Raw genomic sequence first — 22,380 nt, 5'->3', positions numbered from 1 at the left:
ACATCCCTCCTATATCTCCCACCATCAACCTTATAGTTACGCCCCCTAGTAACAGCTACATCCACCCGAGGAAATAGTCTCTGCATGTCCACTCTATCAATCCCTCTCATCGTCTTATAAACCTCTATTAAATCGCCTCTCATCCTCCTCCGCTCTAAAGAGAAAAGCCCCAGCTCCCTCAACCTTTCCTCATAAGACCTACCCTCCAAACCAGGCAGCATCCTGGTAAATCTCCTCTGCACTCTCTCCAATGCTTCCACATCCTTCTTGTAGTGAGGTGACCAGAACTGAACACAATATTCCAAATGTGGTCTCACCAAGGTCCGATATAGTTGCAGCGTAACCCCACAACTCTTAATCTCAAACCCCCTGGTAATAAACGCTAACACACTATAAGCCTTCTTCATGGCTCTATCCACTTGAGTGGCAACCTTCAGAGATCTGTGGATATGAACCTCAAGATCTCTCAGTTCCTCCACATTTCTCTGAACCCTGCCATTGACCCTGTAATCCACATTCAAGTTTGTCCTACCACTTATCAGGGTTACAGCCATGAGTTCTGCACTCATTCATGCATGTTGAATAAAGCCATTTTTGTTCAAGTTCTATATGGCCTCGGAACACTCAGTTTGTCTAGTTCCTCCTACGATTGGCACTGCGACCAGGGTACCGTACCAGACAACCGGCGATTACGTGGCTCCAATTTGGGTCGTATATTTAATCTACCACCAATACTTAGGGGATCGATTCCACACTTTGGCAGAAATAATAGTAGGAGGGATTATTATTTAAAGGGTGAAAAGCTGCAGCATGCTACGGTGCAGAGGGACCTGGGGGTCCTTGTGCACGAGTCGCAAAAACCCAGTCTGCAGGTGCAGCAGGTGGTCAGGAAGGCGAATGGGATGCTGGCCTTTATAGCGAGGGGGATAGAATATAAAAGCAGGGAGGTCTTGCTGCAACTGTACAGGGTACTGGTGAGGCCGCAGCTGGAGTACTGTGTGCAGTTTTGGTCACCGCACTTGCGCAAGGATATATTGGCCTTGGAGGGAGTGCAGAGGAGGTTTACTAGGCTGATACCGGAGATGAAGGGGTTGGACTATGAAGAGAGACTAAATAGACTGGGTCTGTACTCGTTGGAGTTTAGAAGGCTGAGGGGGGATCTTATAGAGACGTATAAGATAATGAAGGGGATGGATAGGGTAGAGGTAGAGAGATTCTTCCTGCTTAGAAAGGACAGCAGGACTAGGGGGCACAGCCTCAAGATAAGGGGGGCGGGGGGCAGTTTAGATCAGAGTTGAGGAGGAACTTCTTCACTCAAAGGGTGGTGAATCTCTGGAATTCTCTGCCCGTTGAAGTGGTGGAGGCTGCCTCGCTAAATATATTTAAGTCACGGGTAGATAGGTTTCTGATAGACAGGGGAATTAAGGGGAGAAAGCGGGAAAGTGGAACCGATCCACTTCAGATCAGCCATGATCTTATTGAATGGTGGGGCAGGCTCGAAGGGCTAGATGGCCGACTCCTGCTCCTATTTCTTATGTTCACACTAGACGTTGGCTGGCTGTAAGTTACGGCACCAAAGAACTATACGGAGGAAGGGTTTGAATAAAAATGCGGGGGAAATACCACATGCCAGGGTGTAGAGTTGTGCGAGAAATGCCAGGACGTAGAGAATTCCGCGGGTAGGAAGGACTGAAGGATCTCACTCGTTGCGAGGAGGAGTAGCCGCGACAGGGAATTCCGCGAGAGTAGAGAGCGTAAGGATGGCCGAGATGGCTGGATGTCATTAGCTAGGCGCCGGAATAATGGACCTACAATCGGGGGCCGCAGGATCTGTCGTACAGAGGGTAGTAAATCATAATATCAAATTAATCAAGGAGATGAGGGAGAAGGGATACAATTTGGATGTATCCCGCAGTCGAACAGGGGTGGAAACATACGAGAAACAAATGATAATTGTGATAACAATACTAAAAAAAAATCAAGAGGCAAAAAAACGGGAAGAAAGAGGAGCAACTGTGAGGCGTGCGGGCACGAACAGGGACAAAACCACATGGACTATTTGTAGGGACGGCAGCACCATCCACACCAGATTTACCCAAAGGCGGAGACAACAGGTGATGGGCACGGACGGACGTTACGGGACGGATTATGCATTTCCTCCTCTTCGAGATGAGCCACAACCTGTAGCCCCTTAATAGGTTGTGAGGAGGGGAATGGCAACGAGCGGGGGGGGGGGGGGGGGGGGGGGCCGCACAGTGGCACAGTGGGTTAGCATCGCTGCTTCACAGCTCCAGGGTCCTGGGTTCGATTCCCGGCTCAGGTCACTGTCTGTGTGGAGTTTGCACATTCTCCTCGTGTCTGCGTGGGTTTCCTCCCAAAGATGTGCGGGTTAGGTTGATTGGGCCGTGCTAAGAAATTGCCCCTTAGTGTCCAGGGATGTGTAGGTTAGAGGGATTAGTGGGGATAATCTATGGGGGTAGGGCCTGGGTGGGATTGTGGTTGGTACAGACTCGATGGGCCGAAGGGCCTCTTTCTGCCCTGTAGGGTTCTATGATTCTATAAATCCCCCTCGCGGCAGAGGGGGAAAGACAGATGATTTTAAACGGATTAACACCCCTGAAGGGGCACTTTTTGGGATGAATTACAGGAGGCCCACGGATTAACCAATAACGATATCCATCTCTTGTTGAGGGTAAAGATCCCCGTGCTAGTTTGAGCAAGCCTGCCACAACCATACAGGAATGGCACCCGGACCACCCAACAGGAAGGGGGGAATATAAAGACTCCAGGTTAGTGGGTGCCAACTGCCCCAGGGAGAGGCAATCCAAATTGGTTCAACAAGGATTGAAAGAAAGGGTAGATGATCGTGTAGAGAGGAAGCTGGAGGTGTGCAAGCATCGTTCGGAGGTAGCTGTCCCAAACTGAGATGATGTTTCCCTGGAGATCGTCGACTGACGAAATGGGACCCGCGCTTAACCGGAATTGTGGAGCTGAGATTCCCCCAGGTCGGGAATAATTATCCTGGGCAACCAAGGCAGAGGCTGACCAAGGGAAGGGATCCCAGGTGAGTCCCACGGAAAGAGGTTAGATGCAGAGTTGGAAATGTTGCCAGCGAGCGTGCAGAAGCGAGAAGGAACCAAGGAAGGGCTCGGCGAGATGCCGGAAGTTAGGACGTGATCAGGAGGATTGCTGGGAAAGGCAAGGAAAGCCAGGAAACCCAGTACCGGAAGGAATAGCGGGGGGTGGGGAATGGGGGGGGTGCCTACGGATTGGTAACACGGGTCTCAGCTGAGGATCTGGCAAAAATGTTTGGCGCGATGGAACAATGACACCCTCAGAGGGGAAGAGAGAGAATCCCGGATATTTTTTGACGTGCTGTTAGGGGACCGACAATGTTCAAGATACAAAGTCTCCAAATCCATAGAACAAGGAACAAAGATCAAAGAAAATTCCAGCACAGGAACAGGCCCTTCGGCCCTCCAAGCCTGCACCGACCAGGCTGCCCGACTGAACTAAAACCCCTACCCTTCCGGGGACCTTATCCCTCTATTCCCATCCTATATTTGTCAAGATGCCCTTAAAAGTCACTATCATATCCACTTCAGCTACCTCCCATGGCAGAGAGTTCCACCACTCTCTGTGTAAAGAGCTTCCTTTGTACATCTCCTTTAAACCTGTGACCCCTAATAATTGACTCTCCCACCCTGGGAGAGGTTTCTGACTATCCACTCTGTCCATGCCTCTGTTAATCTTGTAGACTTCTATCAGGTCTCCCCTCAACCTCCCTCGTCCCAGTGAGAACAAACTAAGTTTCTCCAACCTCTCCTCATCGCTAATGCCCTCCATACCAGGCAACATCCTGGTAAATCTTTTCCGTGCCCTCTCCAAATCCTTCTGGTCGTGTGGTGACCAGAATTGAACACTATATTCCAAGTGCGGCCTAACTAAGGTTCTATAAAGCTGCAAAATGATTTGCCAATTTTTAAACTCAATGCCCCGGTCGATGAAGGCGAGCATTCCCTATGCCTTCTTGACGACCTTCTCCACCTGCATTGCCACTTTCAGTGACCTGTGTACCTGTACACCCAGATCCCTCTGCCTATCAACACTCAAAGGTTCTGCCATTTACTGTACATTTCCAGTCTGTATTAGACCTTCCAAAATGCATTAGCTCACATTTTACATTAAACTCCATCTGCCATCTCTCTGCCCAAGTCTCCAACTGATCTATATCCTGCTGTATCGTCTGGCAGTCCTCATCGCTATCCACTAACCTTTGTGTTGTCTGCAAACTTACTAATCAAACCAGTTACATTTTTCCTCCAAATCATTTATATAAATTACAAATAGCAAAGCTCCCAGCACAGATTCTGGAGGTGAGGTTAGGGGGATTCATGGGGCAGGGACGTGGGGCAAGGACGTGGGGATTAGGAGATTTGCGGAGATCAGTGGGGTAAAGACAGGGGGATCAGTGGGGTAAATATTTGGGTTTGGGGTTAGAGCCTGGGTAAAATGCTCTGGGCCAATTCTGCACAATCTCCCCGTGTCTGCGTGGGTTTCCTCTGGGTGCTCCGGTTTCCTCCCACAATCCGAAAGACTCGCTACTTAGGTACATCGGCCGTGCTAAATTCTCCCTCAGTGTACCCGAACAGGCACCGGAGTGTGACAACTAGGGGATTTTCACAGTGACTTCATTGCAGTGTTAATATAGGCCTACTTGTGACACTAATAAATAAACTTTAAAAAAAGTGTGACTCCAGACCCAGAGGAATGTGATTGAATTTTAAATACCCTCTGAAATGGCTGAGTCAGGGACACAATTCAAGGGGCAGTTAGGGAAGGGTAACACACACTGACCCAGCCAGTGATACCCCCATCCCATGAGGAATATAAAGCATGTTGCTGCAGTCTGACTGTGCCCAGAGAGCGCAGCGGGAACACTGTTACAAACACTTCAGTCCACAAGTTTAACGAGTGAAGAACGACCTACGATATGTTGAACCCTGCCCTCGGTCTGAGGTGAAGAAGTTTCGCCAAGAGGTCATTTCCGTTAGATTGAGTTAAATTTTAAGTTATTAGTGGGCCGTGGGCATCGCTGGCTGGGCCAGCATTTATTACCCATCCCTAGTTACCAAAGGACAGTTGAGAGTCAACCATGTTGTCGTGATTCTGTAGGCCAGACCGGGTGAGGACGGCAGATTTCCTTCCCTGAAGAACATTAGTGAGTAGTGCGGTTTTGGGGGGGGCGTGGCACGGTTCGGAGGGCGCGGCGCGGCCTGGGGGTGCGATACTCACAGTCTCATCGTCCATATCCCGGGTCACCTGGTGAACCTCTTTGGACGCCAGGAGAATTCTCCGCCGCTGTTTCAGGGGTTCGATCAGACGCACAATCCGTGCTTCCACTACATTCTGTTTCTCGGTGACCTCTTCCTTCCCGGAGCCCTCCGGGTGCAGGCTGGAGGCCTGGGCCTGAAGCTCGCCAACCTCTTTGTACCAGCCTTCCATCTGGTTCTCCAGTACCTGCGGGTCACAGGGTCAGAGGTCACCAGGCAATTCATAAGAACATAAGAAATAGGAGCAGGAGTCGGCCATCTAGCCCTTCGAGCCTGCCCCGCCATTCAATAAGATCATGGCTGATCTGTCGTGTCTCAGTTCCACTTTCCCGCCCTCTCCCCATAACCCTTAATTCCCTTGTCTATCAGAAACCTATCTACCCGTGACTTAAAAATATTTAGCGAGGCAGCCTCCACCACTTCAACGGGCAGAGAATTCCAGAGATTCACCACCCTTTGAGTGAAGAAGTTCCTCCTCAACTCCGTTCTAAACCGCCCCCCCTTTATCTTGAGGCTGTGCCCCCTAGTCCTACTGTCCTTTCTGAGCGGGAAGAGCCTCTCCACCTCTATCCTATCCATCCCATTCATCATCTTATACGTCTCAATGAGATCTCCCCTCATTCTTCTAAACTCTAACGAGTACAAGCCTAGTTTATTCAGCCCAGCTTATTCCAGGAGCTTCAAAATAAGACACGACCTTCAGCACCCCCACACTCCCCCCGGCACACCCATCCCCACACAGGCCCCTCCTCCTCCTCCTCCTCCTCCCCAAACAGGACCCGCCCCTGCAAAGGCCCCTCCATGTAGGCCTCTACCCCTTCACCGGCCCCTCCTCCCCCCACACCGGCCCCTCCTCAGTTCCCCCCCCCCAACCCCCCGCAGGATGCTCCTCCCACTACACACAGGTCCCCCTCCCCCACCCCACAGAGGCCCCACCTCCCCCCACACAGTCCCCCTCCTCACCCCACACACTCAGGCCCCTTCTCCTCCTCTTCCCCACACAGGCCCCATCCTCACCCCTACAGAGGCACCTCCTCCCCTCCCACACAGGTCCCCCTCCCCCCCACACCCAGGCCCCTCCTCCCTACACATCACACCCACCTCACACCCCACCACCCTGGAAGGTCCACACTCTGCACACAACACCCATCGCCTCACATTCCCCCACTGGAGACTTTAATCAGATTTGGGGCGGAATTTGATTGCCCCTCCCTCTGGCAGGATTTTCCAGCCCCGTCTCCATCACTTCAGCGCTCTGGTGACCCTCTTAAACAAGTTATCGTTCTTTTTATCAGATAAAAAATTTTCACAGCGTTATAGTCCATGGGAGGAATGAGCGATTGTTAAACAGGCAAGGCACATTGTTGGCTGACACACAGCAAGCAAAGTCTGTAACAGTCGGTATATAATCAGCAAGATGTGCAACAGCATGTATGTAAAGGGCAGGGTGTGTAATGGTGTGTATGTAACGAGCAGGGTGTGTAATAATGCATGTATAATGGGCAGAGGGGGTAATGATGTGTATGTAATGCACAGGGAGTGTAATGGTGTGTGTGTAATCGGCAGGGTTTGTAATGGCATGTATTTATTGGGCAGGAGTTTAATGGTGCATGTGTAATGGATAGGGGGGTAACGGTGTGTGCGCAATGGTGTGCGTGTGTAATGGGGAGATTGTGTAATGGTGTGTGTGTAATGAGCAGGATGTGTAGTGGTGTATGTGTAATGGGCAGGGGAATGTAATGATGTGTGTGTAATGGCAGAGTATGTAATGGTGTGTGTAATGGTTTGAATGTAACAGGCAGGATGTGTAATGGCGCGCAAGTACTGGCGCACACGTGTACTGGCGCGCGCAGTGGGCAGAGGGCCATGACAGGCTCGATGGATCTCAGTCTGTGAAGGCACTCTGACAATATCAGCACCTGACATTTGCTGCTGTTTATCCTGTCACTGTGACCTGACAAAACTGTGTAAATACACTGGGCCCGGGCTGGGTAAATACACCGGGCCCGGGCTGGGTAAATACACTGGGCCCGGGCTGGGTAAATACACTGGGCCCGGGCTGGGTAAATACACTGGGCCCGGGCTGGGTAAATACACCGGGCCCGGGCTGGGTAAATACACTGGGCCCGGGCTGGGTAAATACACTGGGCCCGGGCTGGGTAAATACACTGGGCCCGGGCTGGGTAAATACACTGGGCCCGGGCTGGGTAAATACACTGGGCCCGGGCTGGGTAAATACACTGGGCCCGGGCTGGGTAAATACACTGGGCCCGGGCTGGGTAAATACACCGGGCCCGGGCTGGGTAAATACACCGGGCCCGGGCTGGGTAAATACACCGGGCCCGGGCTGGGTAAATACACCGGGCCCGGGCTGGGTAAATACACCGGGCCCGGGCTGGGGTAAATACACCGGGCCCGGGCTGGGTAAATACACTGGGCCCGGGCTGGGGTAAATACACCGGGCCCGGGCTGGGTAAATACACCGGGCCCGGGCTGGGTAAATACACCGGGCCCGGGCTGGGTAAATACACCGGGCCCGGGCTGGGTAAATACACCGGGCCCGGGCTGGGTAAATACACTGGGCCCGGGCTGGGGTAAGGACACTGGGCCCGGGCTGGGTAAATACACCGGGCCCGGGCTGGGTAAATACACCGGGCCCGGGCTGGGTAAATACACCGGGCCCGGGCTGGGTAAATACACCGGGCCCGGGCTGGGTAAATACACCGGGCCCGGGCTGGGGTAAATACACCGGGCCCGGGCTGGGTAAATACACCGGGCCCGGGCTGGGTAAATACACCGGGCCCGGGCTGGGTAAATACACCGGGCCCGGGCTGGGTAAATACACCGGGCCCGGGCTGGGTAAATACACTGGGCCCGGGCTGGGGTAAATACACTGGGCCCGGGCTGGGTAAATACACTGGGCCCGGGCTGGGTAAATACACTGGGCCCGGCCTGGGTAAATACACTGGGCCCGGGCTGGGGTAAATACACTGGGCCCGGGCTGGGTAAATACACTGGGCCCGGGCTGGGTAAATACACTGGGCCCGGGCTGGGTAAATACACTGGGCCCGGGCTGGGTAAATACACTGGGCCCGGGCTGGGTAAATACACTGGGCCCGGGCTGGGTAAATACACCGGGCCCGGGCTGGGGTAAATACACCGGGCCCGGGCTGGGGTAAATACACCGGGCCCGGGCTGGTGTAAATACACTGGGCCCGGGCTGGTGTAAATACACTGGGCCCGGGCTGGGTAAATACACTGGGCCCGGGCTGAGTAAATACACTGGGCCCGGGCTGAGTAAATACACTGGGCCCGGGCTGGGTAAATACACTGGGCCCGGGCTGGGTAAATACACCGGGCCCGGGCTGGTGTAAATACACTGGGCCCGGGCTGGGTAAATACACTGGGCCCGGGCTGGGTAAATACACCGGGCCCGGACTGGGTAAATACACCGGGCCCGGACTGGGTAAATACACCGGGCCCGGGCTGGGTAAATACACTGGGCCCGGGCTGGGTAAATACACTGGGCCCGGGCTGGGTAAATACACCGGGCCCGGGCTGGGTAAATACACCGGGCCCGGGCTGGGTAAATACACCGGGCCCGGACTGGGTAAATACACCGGGCCCGGACTGGGTAAATACACCGGGCCCGGACTGGGTAAATACACCGGGCCCGGACTGGGTAAATACACCGGGCCCGGGCTGGGTAAATACACTGGGCCCGGGCTGGGTAAATACACTGGGCCCGGGCTGGGGTAAATACACTGGGCCCGGACTGGGTAAATACACTGGGCCCGGGCTGGGGTAAATACACTGGGCCCGGGCTGGGTAAATACACTGGGCCCGGGCTGCGTAAATACACTGGGCCCGGGCTGGGTAAATACACTGGGCCCGGGCTGGGTAAATACACCGGGCCCGGGCTGGGGTAAATACACTGGGCCCGGGCTGGCGTAAGGACACTGGGCCCGGGCTGGCGTAAGGACACTGGGCCCGGGCTGGGTAAATACACTGGGCCCGGGCTGGGTAAATACACTGGGCCCGGGCTGGCGTAAGGACACTGGGCCCGGGCTGGGTAAATACACTGGGCCCGGGCTGGGTAAATGCACTGGGCCCGGGCTGGCGTAAGGACACTGGGCCCGGGCTGGGTAAATACACTGGGCCCGGGCTGGGGTAAATACACCGGGCCCAGGCTGGGTAAATACACTGGGCCCGGGCTGGGTAAATACACTGGGCCCGGGCTGGGGTAAATACACTGGGCCCGGGCTGGGGTAAATACACTGGGCCCGGGCTGGGGTAAATACACCGGGCCCGGGCTGGGGTAAATACACCGGGCCCGGGCTGAGTAAATACACCGGGCCCGGGCTGGGTAAATACACCGGGCCCGGGCTGGGTAAATACACCGGGCCCGGGCTGGGTAAATACACCGGGCCCGGGCTGGGTAAATACACCGGGCCCGGGCTGGGTAAATACACCGAGCCCGGGCTGGGGTAAATACACCGGGCCCGGGCTGGGTAAATACACCGGGCCCGGGCTGGGGTAAATACACTGGGCCCGGGCTGGGTAAATACACTGGGCCCGGGCTGGGTAAATACACCGGGCCCGGGCTGGGGTAAATACACTGGGCCCGGGCTGGGGTAAATACACCGGGCCCAGGCTGGGGTAAATACACTGGGCCCGGGCTGGGGTAAATACACTGGGCCCGGGCTGAGTAAATACACCGGGCCCGGGCTGGGTAAATACACCGGGCCCGGGCTGGGGTAAATACACTGGGCCCGGGCTGGGGTAAATACACCGGGCCCAGGCTGGGGTAAATACACTGGGCCCGGGCTGGGGTAAATACACTGGGCCCGGGCTGAGTAAATACACCGGGCCCGGGCTGGGTAAATACACCGGGCCCGGGCTGGGTAAATACACCGGGCCCGGGCTGGGTAAATACACCGGGCCCGGGCTGGGGTAAATACACCGGGCCCGGGCTGGGTAAATACACCGGGCCCGGGCTGGGGTAAATACACTGGGCCCGGGCTGGGGTAAATACACCGGGCCCGGGCTGGGGTAAATACACCGGGCCCGGGCTGGGTAAATACACCGGGCCCGGGCTGGGGTAAATACACCGGGCCCGGGCTGGGGTAAATACACCGGGCCCGGGCTGGGTAAATACACCGGGCCCGGGCTGGGTAAATACACCGGGCCCGGGCTGGGGTAAATACACTGGGCCCGGGCTGGGGTAAATACACTGGGCCCGGGCTGAGTAAATACGCCGGGCCCGGGCTGGGGTAAATACACTGGGCCCGGGCTGGGGTAAATACACCGGGCCCGGGCTGGGTAAATACACCGGGCCCGGGCTGGGGTAAATACACCGGGCCCGGGCTGGGTAAATACACTGGGCCCGGGCTGGGGTAAATACACCGGGCCCGGGCTGGGTAAATACACTGGGCCCGGGCTGGGTAAATACACTGGGCCCGGGCTGGGTAAATACACTGGGCCCGGGCTGGGTAAATACACTGGGCCCGGGCTGGGTAAATACACCGGGCCCGGGCTGGGTAAATACACGGGGCCCGGGCTGGGGTAAATACACTGGGCCCGGGCTGGGGTAAATACACTGGGCCCGGGCTGGGTAAATACACCGGGCCCGGGCTGGGTAAATACACCGGGCCCGGGCTGGGGTAAATACACCGGGCCCGGGCTGGGTAAATACACCGGGCCCGGGCTGGTTAAATACACTGGGCCCGGGCTGGGTAAATACACCGGGCCCGGGCTGGGTAAATACACTGGGCCCGGGCTGGGGTAAATACACCGGGCCCAGGCTGGGTAAATACACTGGGCCCGGGCTGGGTAAATACACTGGGCCCGGCCTGGGTAAATACACTGGGCCCGGGCTGGGGTAAATACACTGGGCCCGGGCTGGGTAAATACACCGGGCCCGGGCTGGGTAAATACACTGGGCCCGGGCTGGGTAAATACACCGGGCCCGGGCTGGGTAAATACACTGGGCCCGGGCTGGGTAAATACACCGGGCCCGGGCTGGGTAAATACACCGGGCCCGGGCTGGGTAAATACACCGGGCCCGGGCTGGGGTAAATACACTGGGCCCGGGCTGGGGTAAATACACTGGGCCCGGGCTGGGTAAATACACTGGGCCCGGGCTGGGTAAATACACTGGGCCCGGGCTGGGTAAATACACTGGGCCCGGGCTGGGTAAATACACCGGGCCCGGGCTGGGGTAAATACACTGGGCCCGGGCTGGGTAAATACACTGGGCCCGGGCTGGGGTAAATACACTGGGCCCGGGCTGGGTAAATACACTGGGCCCGGGCTGGGTAAATACACTGGGCCCGGGCTGGGTAAATACACCGGGCCCGGGCTGGGTAAATACACTGGGCCCGGGCTGGGGTAAGTACACTGGGCCCGGGCTGGGTAAATACACTGGGCCCGGGCTGTGGGAGCACCGAGGGTCGCCGGCGGCTCACCTGCAGTTTCTGGAGTTGACTGTTGACGCTGGCGATGTCTCTCCCTCCTTCTACCCCCTGCAGCTGCCCCTCCAGGTGCGAGAGCCGCTTGTCCAGCTCACCATAGCTCTGCACCAGGAGCTCGGCCTTGTTCGCCTCAAACAGGTGCCTGGCCTTGGCCTGCGTGGTGCTCTCCAGAACAATCCAGCAATCGTGAATCTCCTCCAGCTTCTTCCTCACCTCTGGGGCGAGCTCGGGTTTCTCTTTGATCAGCTGCTGGCCTTCCTGTGACAGAGGAGCGGACGGGTAAAACAATAATCAATAATAATAACAAGAATAATGGACAGCAATAATCTCTCCTTCAATGTCAACAAAAGGAAGGAGATTGTCATCGATTTCAGGAAGCGTAAAGGAGAACATGTCCCTGTCTACATCAACGGGGACAAAGTAGAAAGGAACGAGAGCTTCAAGTTTTAACCAACAACCTGTCCTGGTCCCCCCCCATGCCGACACTATAGTTAAGAAAGCCTCACCAACGCCTCTACTTTCTCAGAAGACTAAGGAAATTTGGCATGTCCGCTACAACACGCTCACCAACTTTTACAGATGCCCCATAGAAAGCATTCTTTCTGGTTGTATCACAGCTTGGTATGGGCTCCTGCTCTGCCCAAGACCGCAAGGAACTACAAAAGGTCGTGAATGTAGTCCCAATCCATCACACAAACCATCCATTGACTCTGTCTACACTTCCCGCTGCCTCGGCAAAGCCACCAGCATAATCAAGGACCCCACGCACCCCGGACATTCTCACTTCTTCTATCAGGAAAGACATAAAAGTCTGAGCTCGTGTACCAACCGACTCAAGAACAGTTTCTTCCCTGCCGCTGTCAGACTTTTGAATGGACCTGCCTCGCATTAAGTTGATCTTTCCCTACACCCTAGCTATGACTGTAACACTACATTCTGCACTCTTTGCTTTCCTTCTCTATGAATGGTATAGCGCGCAAGAAACAATACTTTACACTGTATACTAATACACGTGACAATAATAGATCAGATCGAACAATGGAATCGGGCCTCCAGCCTCGCTGCTGCTCAAACCTTGCATCATGGCATCAAAATCCACATTCCCCACGCTCGGGAACGAGCCTCGCACTCACACGTGACTGCTACAGCAATATCACTGGGGATTCAGCAGTAGAACATAGAACATTACAGCGCAGTACAGGCCCTTCAGCCCTCGATGTTGCGCCGACCAGTGGAACCAATCTAATGACCCTCTAACCTAAACTATTCCAATGTTATCCATATGCCTATCCACTGACCATTCGAACGCCCTTAAAGTTGGTGAGTCCACAGCTGCTGCAGGCAGGGCATTCCACGCCCTTACTACCCTCTGAGTAAAGAACCTACCTCTGACATCCGTCCTATAATTACCACCCCTTAATTTAAAGCAATGTCCCCTTGTGTTAGCCGTCACCATCCAAGGAAAAAGGCTCTACTGTCCACCCTATCTAACCCTCTGATCTTGTATGCCTCAATTAGGTCACCTCTTAACATATGTTGGCTAATCAACAACATCCCATAATATCCAGGTCATGTATCACAACCAAATCTTTCAAAGATCATAGAATCATCGAAACCCTACAGGGTAGAGAGAGGCCCTTCGGCCCATCGAGTCTGCACTGACCACAACCCCACCCAGTTCCTACCCCCATATCCCTACATATCATACCCACTAACCCCTCTAACCTACACATCCCTGGGCACTAAGGGGCAATTTCTTAGCACAGCCAATCAACCTAACCCACACATCTTTGGACTGTGGGAGGAAACCCACACAGACACGAGGAGAATGTGCAAACCCCACACAGACAGTGACCCGAGCCGGGAATTGAACCCAGGACCCTGGAGCTGTGAAGTAGCAGTGCTAACCCACTGGGTCACCTAGGTTCATTAGAATTAAATGGTCCTGAATCCACATGCCCTCTTTTTTAACAGGGAGAAAGCAGGCGGTTGGGACTCGCTGCTGCTTAAAGGGACTTGGATTCGGAGAAACATAGAAACTAGAAGGAGGAGTAGGCCATTCAGCCCATCGAGCCTGCTTTGCCATCCATTATGATCATGTCTGATCATCCAACTCAATAATTTGCTCTCCCCCCCCCACCCCCAATCATTGGGAACATCCTCCCTGCATCTACCCTGTCTCATCCTGTTAGATCCTACCCCCCCCCTCACTCTTCTGAACTCCAACGAGTACAATCCTAACCAACTCGACCTCTCCTCGTGCCTCAGTCTCGCCATCCCAGGAATCGGCCTGGTGAATCTTTTCCATGCCCTCTCTTGAGCAAGAGCATCCTTCCTCAGATAAGGAGACCAAAACTGCACACAATACTCGGGGTATGGTCTCACTGAGACCCTGTATGATTGCATCAAGACATCCCTGGCTCCTGTTTTCGAAACCTCTCGCAATGAAGCCCAATATACTATTTGCCTTCTTTATTGCCTGCTACACCAAGGCGTCAAATCACCTATTTCCGATTTATTGCTGCATATTCCAAGTGCAGGTTCAGGAGACTGAGGGTGGGATCTCCCTCCCCATTCTAATCCCATTCTCCAGCCTTGTTGCAAGTGCACGTCTAAATATTTCTTCCATGTTATTAGACCTCCCTTAATCTGGCACACATATAATCCTCTAAATTTGCACACCTTTATTGTGGAGTCCAAGAAGCGTAGACAAAAGTGATAGGTAGGAGGAGGATTGGAATGAGGCACTGACTGAGTGTTAAAATGGGCGGTGCGGGCTTGTAGGTCCAAAGGGCCTGTTTCCTGTGCTGTGTTGTTCGCTATGAGAGTCTCTGCATCCACCACTCTTTGAGGCAATGAGTTCCAGACTCCCACCACCCTCTGGGTGAAAAAGATTTTCCTCACATCCCCTCTAAACCCTTACCTTAAATCTCTGCTCCCCCCCTCTGATCATCAACCCCTCTTCCAAGGATCTATCTATCTCTGTCTTAAAGACACTCGATGACCTGGCCTTCTGCGGCAAAGGGTTCCACAGATTCACCACTCTCTGGCTAAAGAAATTCTTCCTGTCTACTCTATCTCTGCATCGTATGGACAACGTGGCACTAAATCCTTGGGGCAGATAATTCCAGAGATTCACCACCCTCCGCGAGAAGAAATTTCTCCACACCTCAGCTTTACCTGACCAACCCTTTATCCTGTAGTCGTGTCCCCTTGTTCCAGACTCTCCCACTAGTGAAAACATCTCCCCATCTACCCTGTCAAACCCCCTCGGGATCTTATATGTTTGAATAAGGTCACCCCTCACTCTAAACTCCAAGGAATACAGACCTCAACTATTTTGTCTCTCTCAATAGGACAATCTTCCCATCCCAGGAATTAGCCTGGGGAATCTCCTTTTGGATTCCAATCTTACTATCTCCATTTTATTTTGTTTTATGGTAAGGTGATCAAAATTTTACACATTACTCCAGGAGAGTCCTCACCAACACCCTGTCCAACTGCAACAAAACCTCCCTCTTTTTAAACTCCAACCCCTTTACAATAAGGCCAAAATACCTTCTTAATGACTTGTTGAATCTGCCTGGTAACTTTTTGTGATTCATACACTAGAACTTCCAGATCCCTCTGCACTTCACTCACCTGCAGTCTCTCTCTCTCTCTCCATTTAGATAATCTGCCTTTTGATTCCTGCGATCAAAGTGCGTGACCTCACCCTTTCCCAAGATTAAAGTCCAGTCGTCAGGTTTTCGCCCAATCTGTCCATACCCCGTTGTAAGAATCTCAAATCCCCATTCGCAACCTGCTCTTCCACCTGTCTACGTATTGTCGGCAAATTTGGAAACATTACATTCTGTTACTTCCTCCAGATCATTCATGTCAATAGTGGACAAGTGTGGGCCCTGTGGCACTCCACTAGTTACATTTTTCCACTCTGAAAAGGACCCATTTATTCCAACTCCGTTTTTTATGTGACAGCCACTTTTCAGTAGACGTAAACATACTTCTTCCATTTCCATGGGCTTCTACTTTATGCACCAGTCTTTAATGCGGCACCTTGTCAAATGCCTTTTGGAAATCTAAATACACCACATCTACAGGTTCCCCTCTATCTACTTGTGACATCCTCAAAGAATTGGAGCAAATTTGCCAAATGTGATTCATCTTTCATAAAACCACGTTGACTAGGTTTTTCTCTTTGATTATGAACGCCAGCGTCTTGCCTTCAACCTTCCTTCCTTTTTGAACAAGGGGGTCACCTTGGCTGTGTTCCAATCTTCTGGTACCCTCCCAGGATTTAGCAAGTTCTGAAAATTTTCAACCAATGGGTCAACTCTCTCTGCAGCCAACTCCGTTAAAACCCTAGCATACAATTCATCGGGTCCTGGCGACCTGTCCATCCTTAGCCCCCTGAGTTTCTTTAGTATTCTATCCCTTGTGGTTGGGATTATTGCAAGTTACCATCGAAAATTACAGCTCAGAAATAGGCCCTTTTGGCTCTTCTTGTCTGTGCCGAACCATTTTTTGCCCAGTCCCACTGACTATATCCCTCTCATCCATGAAGCCGTCCAAGTTTTTCTTAAAAGTGACCCTGCATTTATCCGGCAGCCTCATTCCACACTCCCGCCACTCTCTCTGCGTGAAGAAGCCCCCCCCCCCACGCCCCCCCCAATATTCCCTTTAAACTTTTCTCCTTTCACCCTTAACCCATACCCTCTGGTTATTTTTTCTCCCCTAGCCTCAGTGGAAAAAAGCCTGCTTGCATTCGCTCTCCCACCCAGGTTGATAAGGTTGTTAAGAAGGCGTACGGTGTGTTAGCTTTTATTGGTAGAGGGACTGAATTTTGGAGCTGTGAGGTCATGTTACAACTGTACAAAACTCTGGTGCGGCCGCACTTAGAGTATTGCGTACAGTTCTGGTCGCCGCATTATAAGAAAGATGTGGAGGCATTGGAAAGGGTGCAGAGGAGGTTTACCAGGATGTTGCCTGGTATGGTGGGAAGGTCTTACGAGGAACTTGAGGTTATTTTCATTGGAGAGAAGAAGGTTACGAGGTGACCTGATTGAGGCATACAAGATGATCAGAGGGTTAGATAGGGTGGACAGTGAGAGCCTTTTTCCTCGGATGGTGATGGCTAACACGAGGGGACATAGCTTTAAATTGAGGGGTGGTAATTATAGGACGGATGTCAGAGGTAGGTTCTTTACTCAGAGGGTAGTAAGGGCGTGGAATGCCCTGCCTGCAGCAGTTGTGGACTCGCCAACTTTAAGGGTGTTCAAATGGTCAGTGGATAGGCATATGGATAACATTGGAATAGTTTAGGTTAGAGAGTCATTAGATTGGTTCCACTGGTCGGCGCAACATCGAGGGCCGAAGGGCCTGTACTGTGCTGTAATGTTCTATCTATACCCATCAAAATCTTATACACCTCTATCAAATCTCCCCCCAGTGTTCTACAGTGTCATCTGAAATTAGGTCATCTGATAGCTTAGGGAGATTTGCAATATGGAGACTGACGCAAAAAATTAATTTAGCTTTATCCACCGTTTGCTGTTGTCAATTTACCTGCCTTGTTCAGTAGAAGTCCCACATTTACCTTAACCATATTTATATATCCACAGGAACTCTAACAGTTTGTTTTAATGCAACTTTTTTCTCAAAGTTCATTTTCTCCCCTCTTATGAGCTTTTGATTCTATTGCTACTGGATTCCAAAAACTTCCCAGTCTCCTGGATACCGGAGATGAGGGGGTTGGACTATGAAGAGAGACTAAATAGACTGGGTCTGTACTCGTTGGAGTTTAGAAGGATGAGGGGGGATCTTATAGAGACGTATAAGATAATGAAGGGGATGGATAGGGTAGAGGTAGAGAGATTCTTCCCGCTCAGAAAGGACAGCAGGACTAGAGGGCACAGCCTCAAGATAACGGGGGGGGGGGGGGGCAGTTTAGATCAGAGTTGAGGAGGAACTTCTTCACTCAAAGGGTGGTGAATCTCTGGAATTCTCTGCCCATTGAAGAGGTGGAGGCTGCCTCACTAAATATATTTAAGTCACGGGTAGATAGGTTTCTGATAGACAGGGGAATTAAGGGGAGAAAGCGGGAAAGTGGAACTGATCCACTCCAGATCAGCCATGATCTTATTGAATGGCGGGGCAGGCTCGAGGGGCTAGATGGCCGACTCCTGCTCCTATTTCTTATGTTCTTATGGATGCTTCAAGAGTTGCCTAGTGCTTCACGTCGTTAGTGTACACTTAAACTGGACCAGATACTGGGCAAGACGACAGCTCAGTGACTATCACTGTTTGCTGTGCAGATACATGGATTTGGGCCGGTATCTGTGGGAGTTTGCGCATTCTCCCCGTGCTTGCGTGGGTTTTCTCCGGGTGCTCCGGTTTCCTCCCACACCCCAAAGATGCGCTCTTAGGCTGACTGGAGGTAATAAATTGTCCCTAAATTAGTTTTCCCTCAACGTGGATGGCCATAAACAATAGATAAGGGTCATGGGTGGAGGGGGGACTCGGAATGTTAAGATGGCGGCGCGGGCTGGTTGGCCCTATTTCCCGGGCTGTTTTTGTTCTTTGTTCATTCCATTATAATTGCCCGTATTTAAGTTGGAGAAATTGCTTATGGTGTTCACCCTCAAACAGTATCTGGAATTCTATCACGTAGAAACCCTACAGTGCAGAAAGAGGCCATTCAGCCCATCGAGTCTGCACCGACCACAATCCCACCCAGGCCCTATCCCCATCTAATCCCTCTGACCTATACAACCCAGGACACTAAGGGGCAATTTCTTAGCATGGCCAATCAACCTAACCCGCACATCTTTAGACTGTGGGAGGAAACCCACGCAGACATGAGGAGAATGTGCGAACCCCACACAGGCGGTGACCCGAGCCGGGAATCGAACCCAGGACCCTGGAGCTGTGAAGCAGCAGTGCTAACCCACTGTGCTACCGTGCCACTCAAAATTACAGGAATGATCCCAGGAATGAATGAGGACTCTGGGTCTGCACTCCATGACGTTTAGAAGGATGAGGGGTGGGGAGAATCTAATTGAAACTTACAGAATACGGAGAGGCCTGGATAGAGTGGACGTGGAGAGGATGTTTCCACTCAGGGAGAGACTAGAACTCGAGGGCGCAACCTCAGAGGGAAGGGATGCTTCTTTAAAACCGAGATGAGGAGGAATTTCTTCAGCCAGAGGGTGGGAAATCTGTGGAACTCTGACACAGAAGGCTTGGGGGTCAGGTCATCGAGTGTCTTTAAGACAGAGATAGATAGGTTCTTGATCAATAAGGGGATTAAGGGTTACGGTGAGAAGGCAGGAGAATGGGGATGAGGCTCATATCAGCCATGATTGAATGGTGGCACAGACTAGATGGGCCTAATTCAGATCCAATACCTTACAGTCTTAAATTATGATCACTATTTCCTCAGGGGACCCTTAACCACAAGATCTCTGATCAACTCTTCTTCATTACACAAGACCAAATGGGTTAGCACTGCTGCTTCACAGCTCCAGGGTCCTGGGTTCGATTTCCGGCTCGGGGTCACTGTCTGTGTGGAGTTTGCACATTCTCCTCGTGTCTGCGTGGGTTTCCTCCCACAGTCCAAAGATCTGCAGGTTAGGTTGATTGGCCGTGCTAAGAAATTGTCCCTTGGTGTCCAAGGATGTGTAGGTTACAGGGATTAGTGGGTATAATATATGGGGGTAGGGACTGGGTGGGATTGTGTTCGGTGCAGACTTGATAGAACATAGAACACTACAGCACAAACAGGCCCTTCGGCCCACAAGTTGCGCCAATCATATCCCTACCTACCAGGCCATAGAACTATCTGTAACTCCCAATCCCATTAGATCCCATATACTCATCCAGTCTTTTAAAAGACCCCAGTGAGTTCGCCTCCACCACCACCGACGGCAGCCGATTCCACTCACTCACCACCCTCTGAGTGAAAAACTTACCCCTGACATCTCCTCTGTACCCGCTCCCCAGCACCTTAAACCTGTGTCCTCTCATAGCGACCATTTCAGCCCTGAGAAATAGCCTCTGAGAATCCACTCGATCAATACCTCTCAACATCTTGTAAACCTCTATCAGGTCGCCTCTCAACCTTCGTCTCTCCAGGGAGAAGAGTCCCAGCTCCCTCAACCTATCCTCATAAGGCCTGCCTTGATGGGCCGAAGGGTCTCTTTCTGCACTGTAGGGTTTCTATGATTCAAATCTAAAGTAGGCCTTTCCTGGGCAGGATCCACAATGTAAAACACAATCCCTGATGCTCTCCAAAAACTCTTCGTCTACACTACCCTTGCTATTTGGTTTATCCGAATAATATGCAGATTAAAATCTCCCGCGATAATTGCAGTTCCGTTCGAAAGTGCTCTCGATACTTCCCCACTTATGCTCTGACTTCCCGAGTGCTCACATTTTTGGGGGGCCTATAGACCACTTTCATCTCTGTCTTCCATCCCCCTGTTATTTCTGATTTCAACCCAAATTGACTCTCCATCACTTGAAGGTGGTAGGGTAGGTTAGGTAGGCAAGTGGGTGGGAGAGGCGGGAATCCTCGTGACATTGAGGAAACACTTGGATGAGCACCTGAAACGCCGCAGCACACAAGGCTATGGACCAAGTGCTGGGATTAGAATAGATAGGTGCATGATGGCCAGCACACACAGGATGGGCCAAAGGGCCTCTCTCTATGCTGTAAAACTCTGGCTGGAATCTGAGGCCAGAACTCTCCACTCACCTGAAGAAGAGGGAATCCCCTCGAAAGCTTGTGAGTTTACTATCAAATAAATCAGTTGGACTAAAACCTGGTGTTGTCAGAATTTTTACTGGAATCTTACCACCATTCATACCGGTGGGATTTTCCAATCTCACTGCAATGAACAAAGATTTGGTTAGGCGCCAAATTCTGTATCCTGTAATTTATATTATACAGTGTGTATTCTGTCCTTAATATATATTACACAGTGTGTGTTGTCTTATAGTCTTATAGTGTGTGTTCCATCCTGTAATATATATTATACAGTGTGCATTCTGTCAATAATATTTATTGTAGAATGCATTCTGTCCTGTAATATTATACTGAGTGTGCTCTGCCCTGTAATATATATTATACAGAGGGTGTTCAATCCTGTAATATACATTACACAGAGTGCATTCTGCCCTGTAATATATATTGTACAGAGTGCATTCTGTCCTGTAATATACATTATACAGTGATCTATTCTGTAATAAATATTATACAGTGGCATTCTGTCAGTAATATACACTGTAGAATGCATTCTGTCCTGTAATATTATACTGAGTGTGCTCTGTCCTGTAATATATATTATACAGTGTGCATTCTGTCAGTAATATATATTGTAGATTGCATTCTGTCCCGTAATATTACACTGAGTGTGCTCTGCCCCGTAACATAAACTATACAGAGTGCATTCTGTCCTGTAATATATATTATACAGTGTGCATTCTGTCCTGTAACATACAATATACAGACTGCATTTTGTCCTGTAATATATATTGTACAGGGTGCATTCTGTGCTGTAATATATTTACACAGAAAGTCTGTCCACCATCTTTCAAGGCACAAGTCAGGAATATGATGCAATACTCTCCGCTTGCCTGGATGGGTGCAGCTTCAACAACACCCAAAAAGCTTGACACCACCCAGGACAAAGCAGCTCGCTCGATTGGCACCCCATCCACAAACATTTACAAAGATTTGCCACCTTAAACGTTCACTCTCTCCACTACCAAAGAACAGTGGCAGCCGTGTGTACAAGATACACTGCAGCAAACTCAGCAAGGCTCCTTCAACAGCACTTTCCAAACACAAGACTCCCACTATCTAGGCAGCAGATCCACGGGAACAACAGCAAGCTCCCCTCCAAACCCCTCACCCTCCAGACTTGGAAATACGTCACTGCCCCTTCGCTTTTGATGGGTGAAAATCTTGGAATTTCCTCCCTAACAGCACTGCGGGTGTACCTACACCACGTGGACTGCAGCAGTCCAAGAGGTGGTTTGACAATACCCTCCAAAGGACAATATAACACCACTCTGTCAGTGACACCCACATCTCTGGATGAATAAAAATGAAGATCACTAATATTCATAAAACATAACCCACGCCTCACTGTATCCTGTCCAATATATGTCAGAATATAACTCATGGTGTTGACTGTATACACTCCAGTCTAAAGTACTGGAGGTGGTAAGTTATCTCAACATGGTGGCACCCTCCCCTTCAGTCAGAGGACACGGGGTCGAGTGCAAACACTGGAGCACATAATACTGACCAGTAGCGCTGATGGAGTGCCACACTGCCAGAGGAACAACACTGGAGATGCACTGAGATATCACCAGGCAGCATTGAAGGTTTCACCGGAGAATGGTCCCTACTGAGGGAGCTCTGTATCGTTTGAGGGGCAGTACTGAGGGAGTGCCGCACTGTCAGAGGGTCAGTGCTGAGGGCGCGCCGCACTGTCAGAGGGTCAGTGCTTAGGGAGCGCCGCACTGTCAGAGGGTCAGGACTGAGGGAGTGCCGCACTGTCAGAGGG

General features: G+C 51.8%; 1 protein-coding gene across 1 annotated transcript in view; it reads right to left on the bottom strand.

The window, feature by feature from the left end:
* The window catches only part of LOC145339070 (spectrin beta chain, non-erythrocytic 4-like), a gene marked incomplete at its 5' end in the record, with an annotated part of 63,529 nt that extends 51,465 nt beyond the window's left edge, over nucleotides 1–12,064 (bottom strand). Inside the window, 2 exons of the mRNA XM_080183492.1 lie at nucleotides 5,296–5,520; nucleotides 11,801–12,064. Of these exons, the coding sequence (XP_080039618.1) occupies nucleotides 5,296–5,520; nucleotides 11,801–12,064 (489 nt within the window). The remainder of the gene's footprint in view (nucleotides 1–5,295; nucleotides 5,521–11,800) is intronic.
* Between the last annotated feature and the right edge of the window lie 10,316 nt (nucleotides 12,065–22,380).

The sequence above is a fragment of the Carcharhinus amblyrhynchos genome, unplaced genomic scaffold, assembly GCF_965287045.1.
Source record: "Carcharhinus amblyrhynchos unplaced genomic scaffold, sCarAmb.v2.hapA chromosome_310, whole genome shotgun sequence".
Classification (NCBI taxonomy): Eukaryota; Metazoa; Chordata; class Chondrichthyes; order Carcharhiniformes; family Carcharhinidae; genus Carcharhinus; species Carcharhinus amblyrhynchos.
Note: the sequence above shows the minus strand (reverse complement) of the source record. Positions and strands in the feature narration are given on the sequence as shown.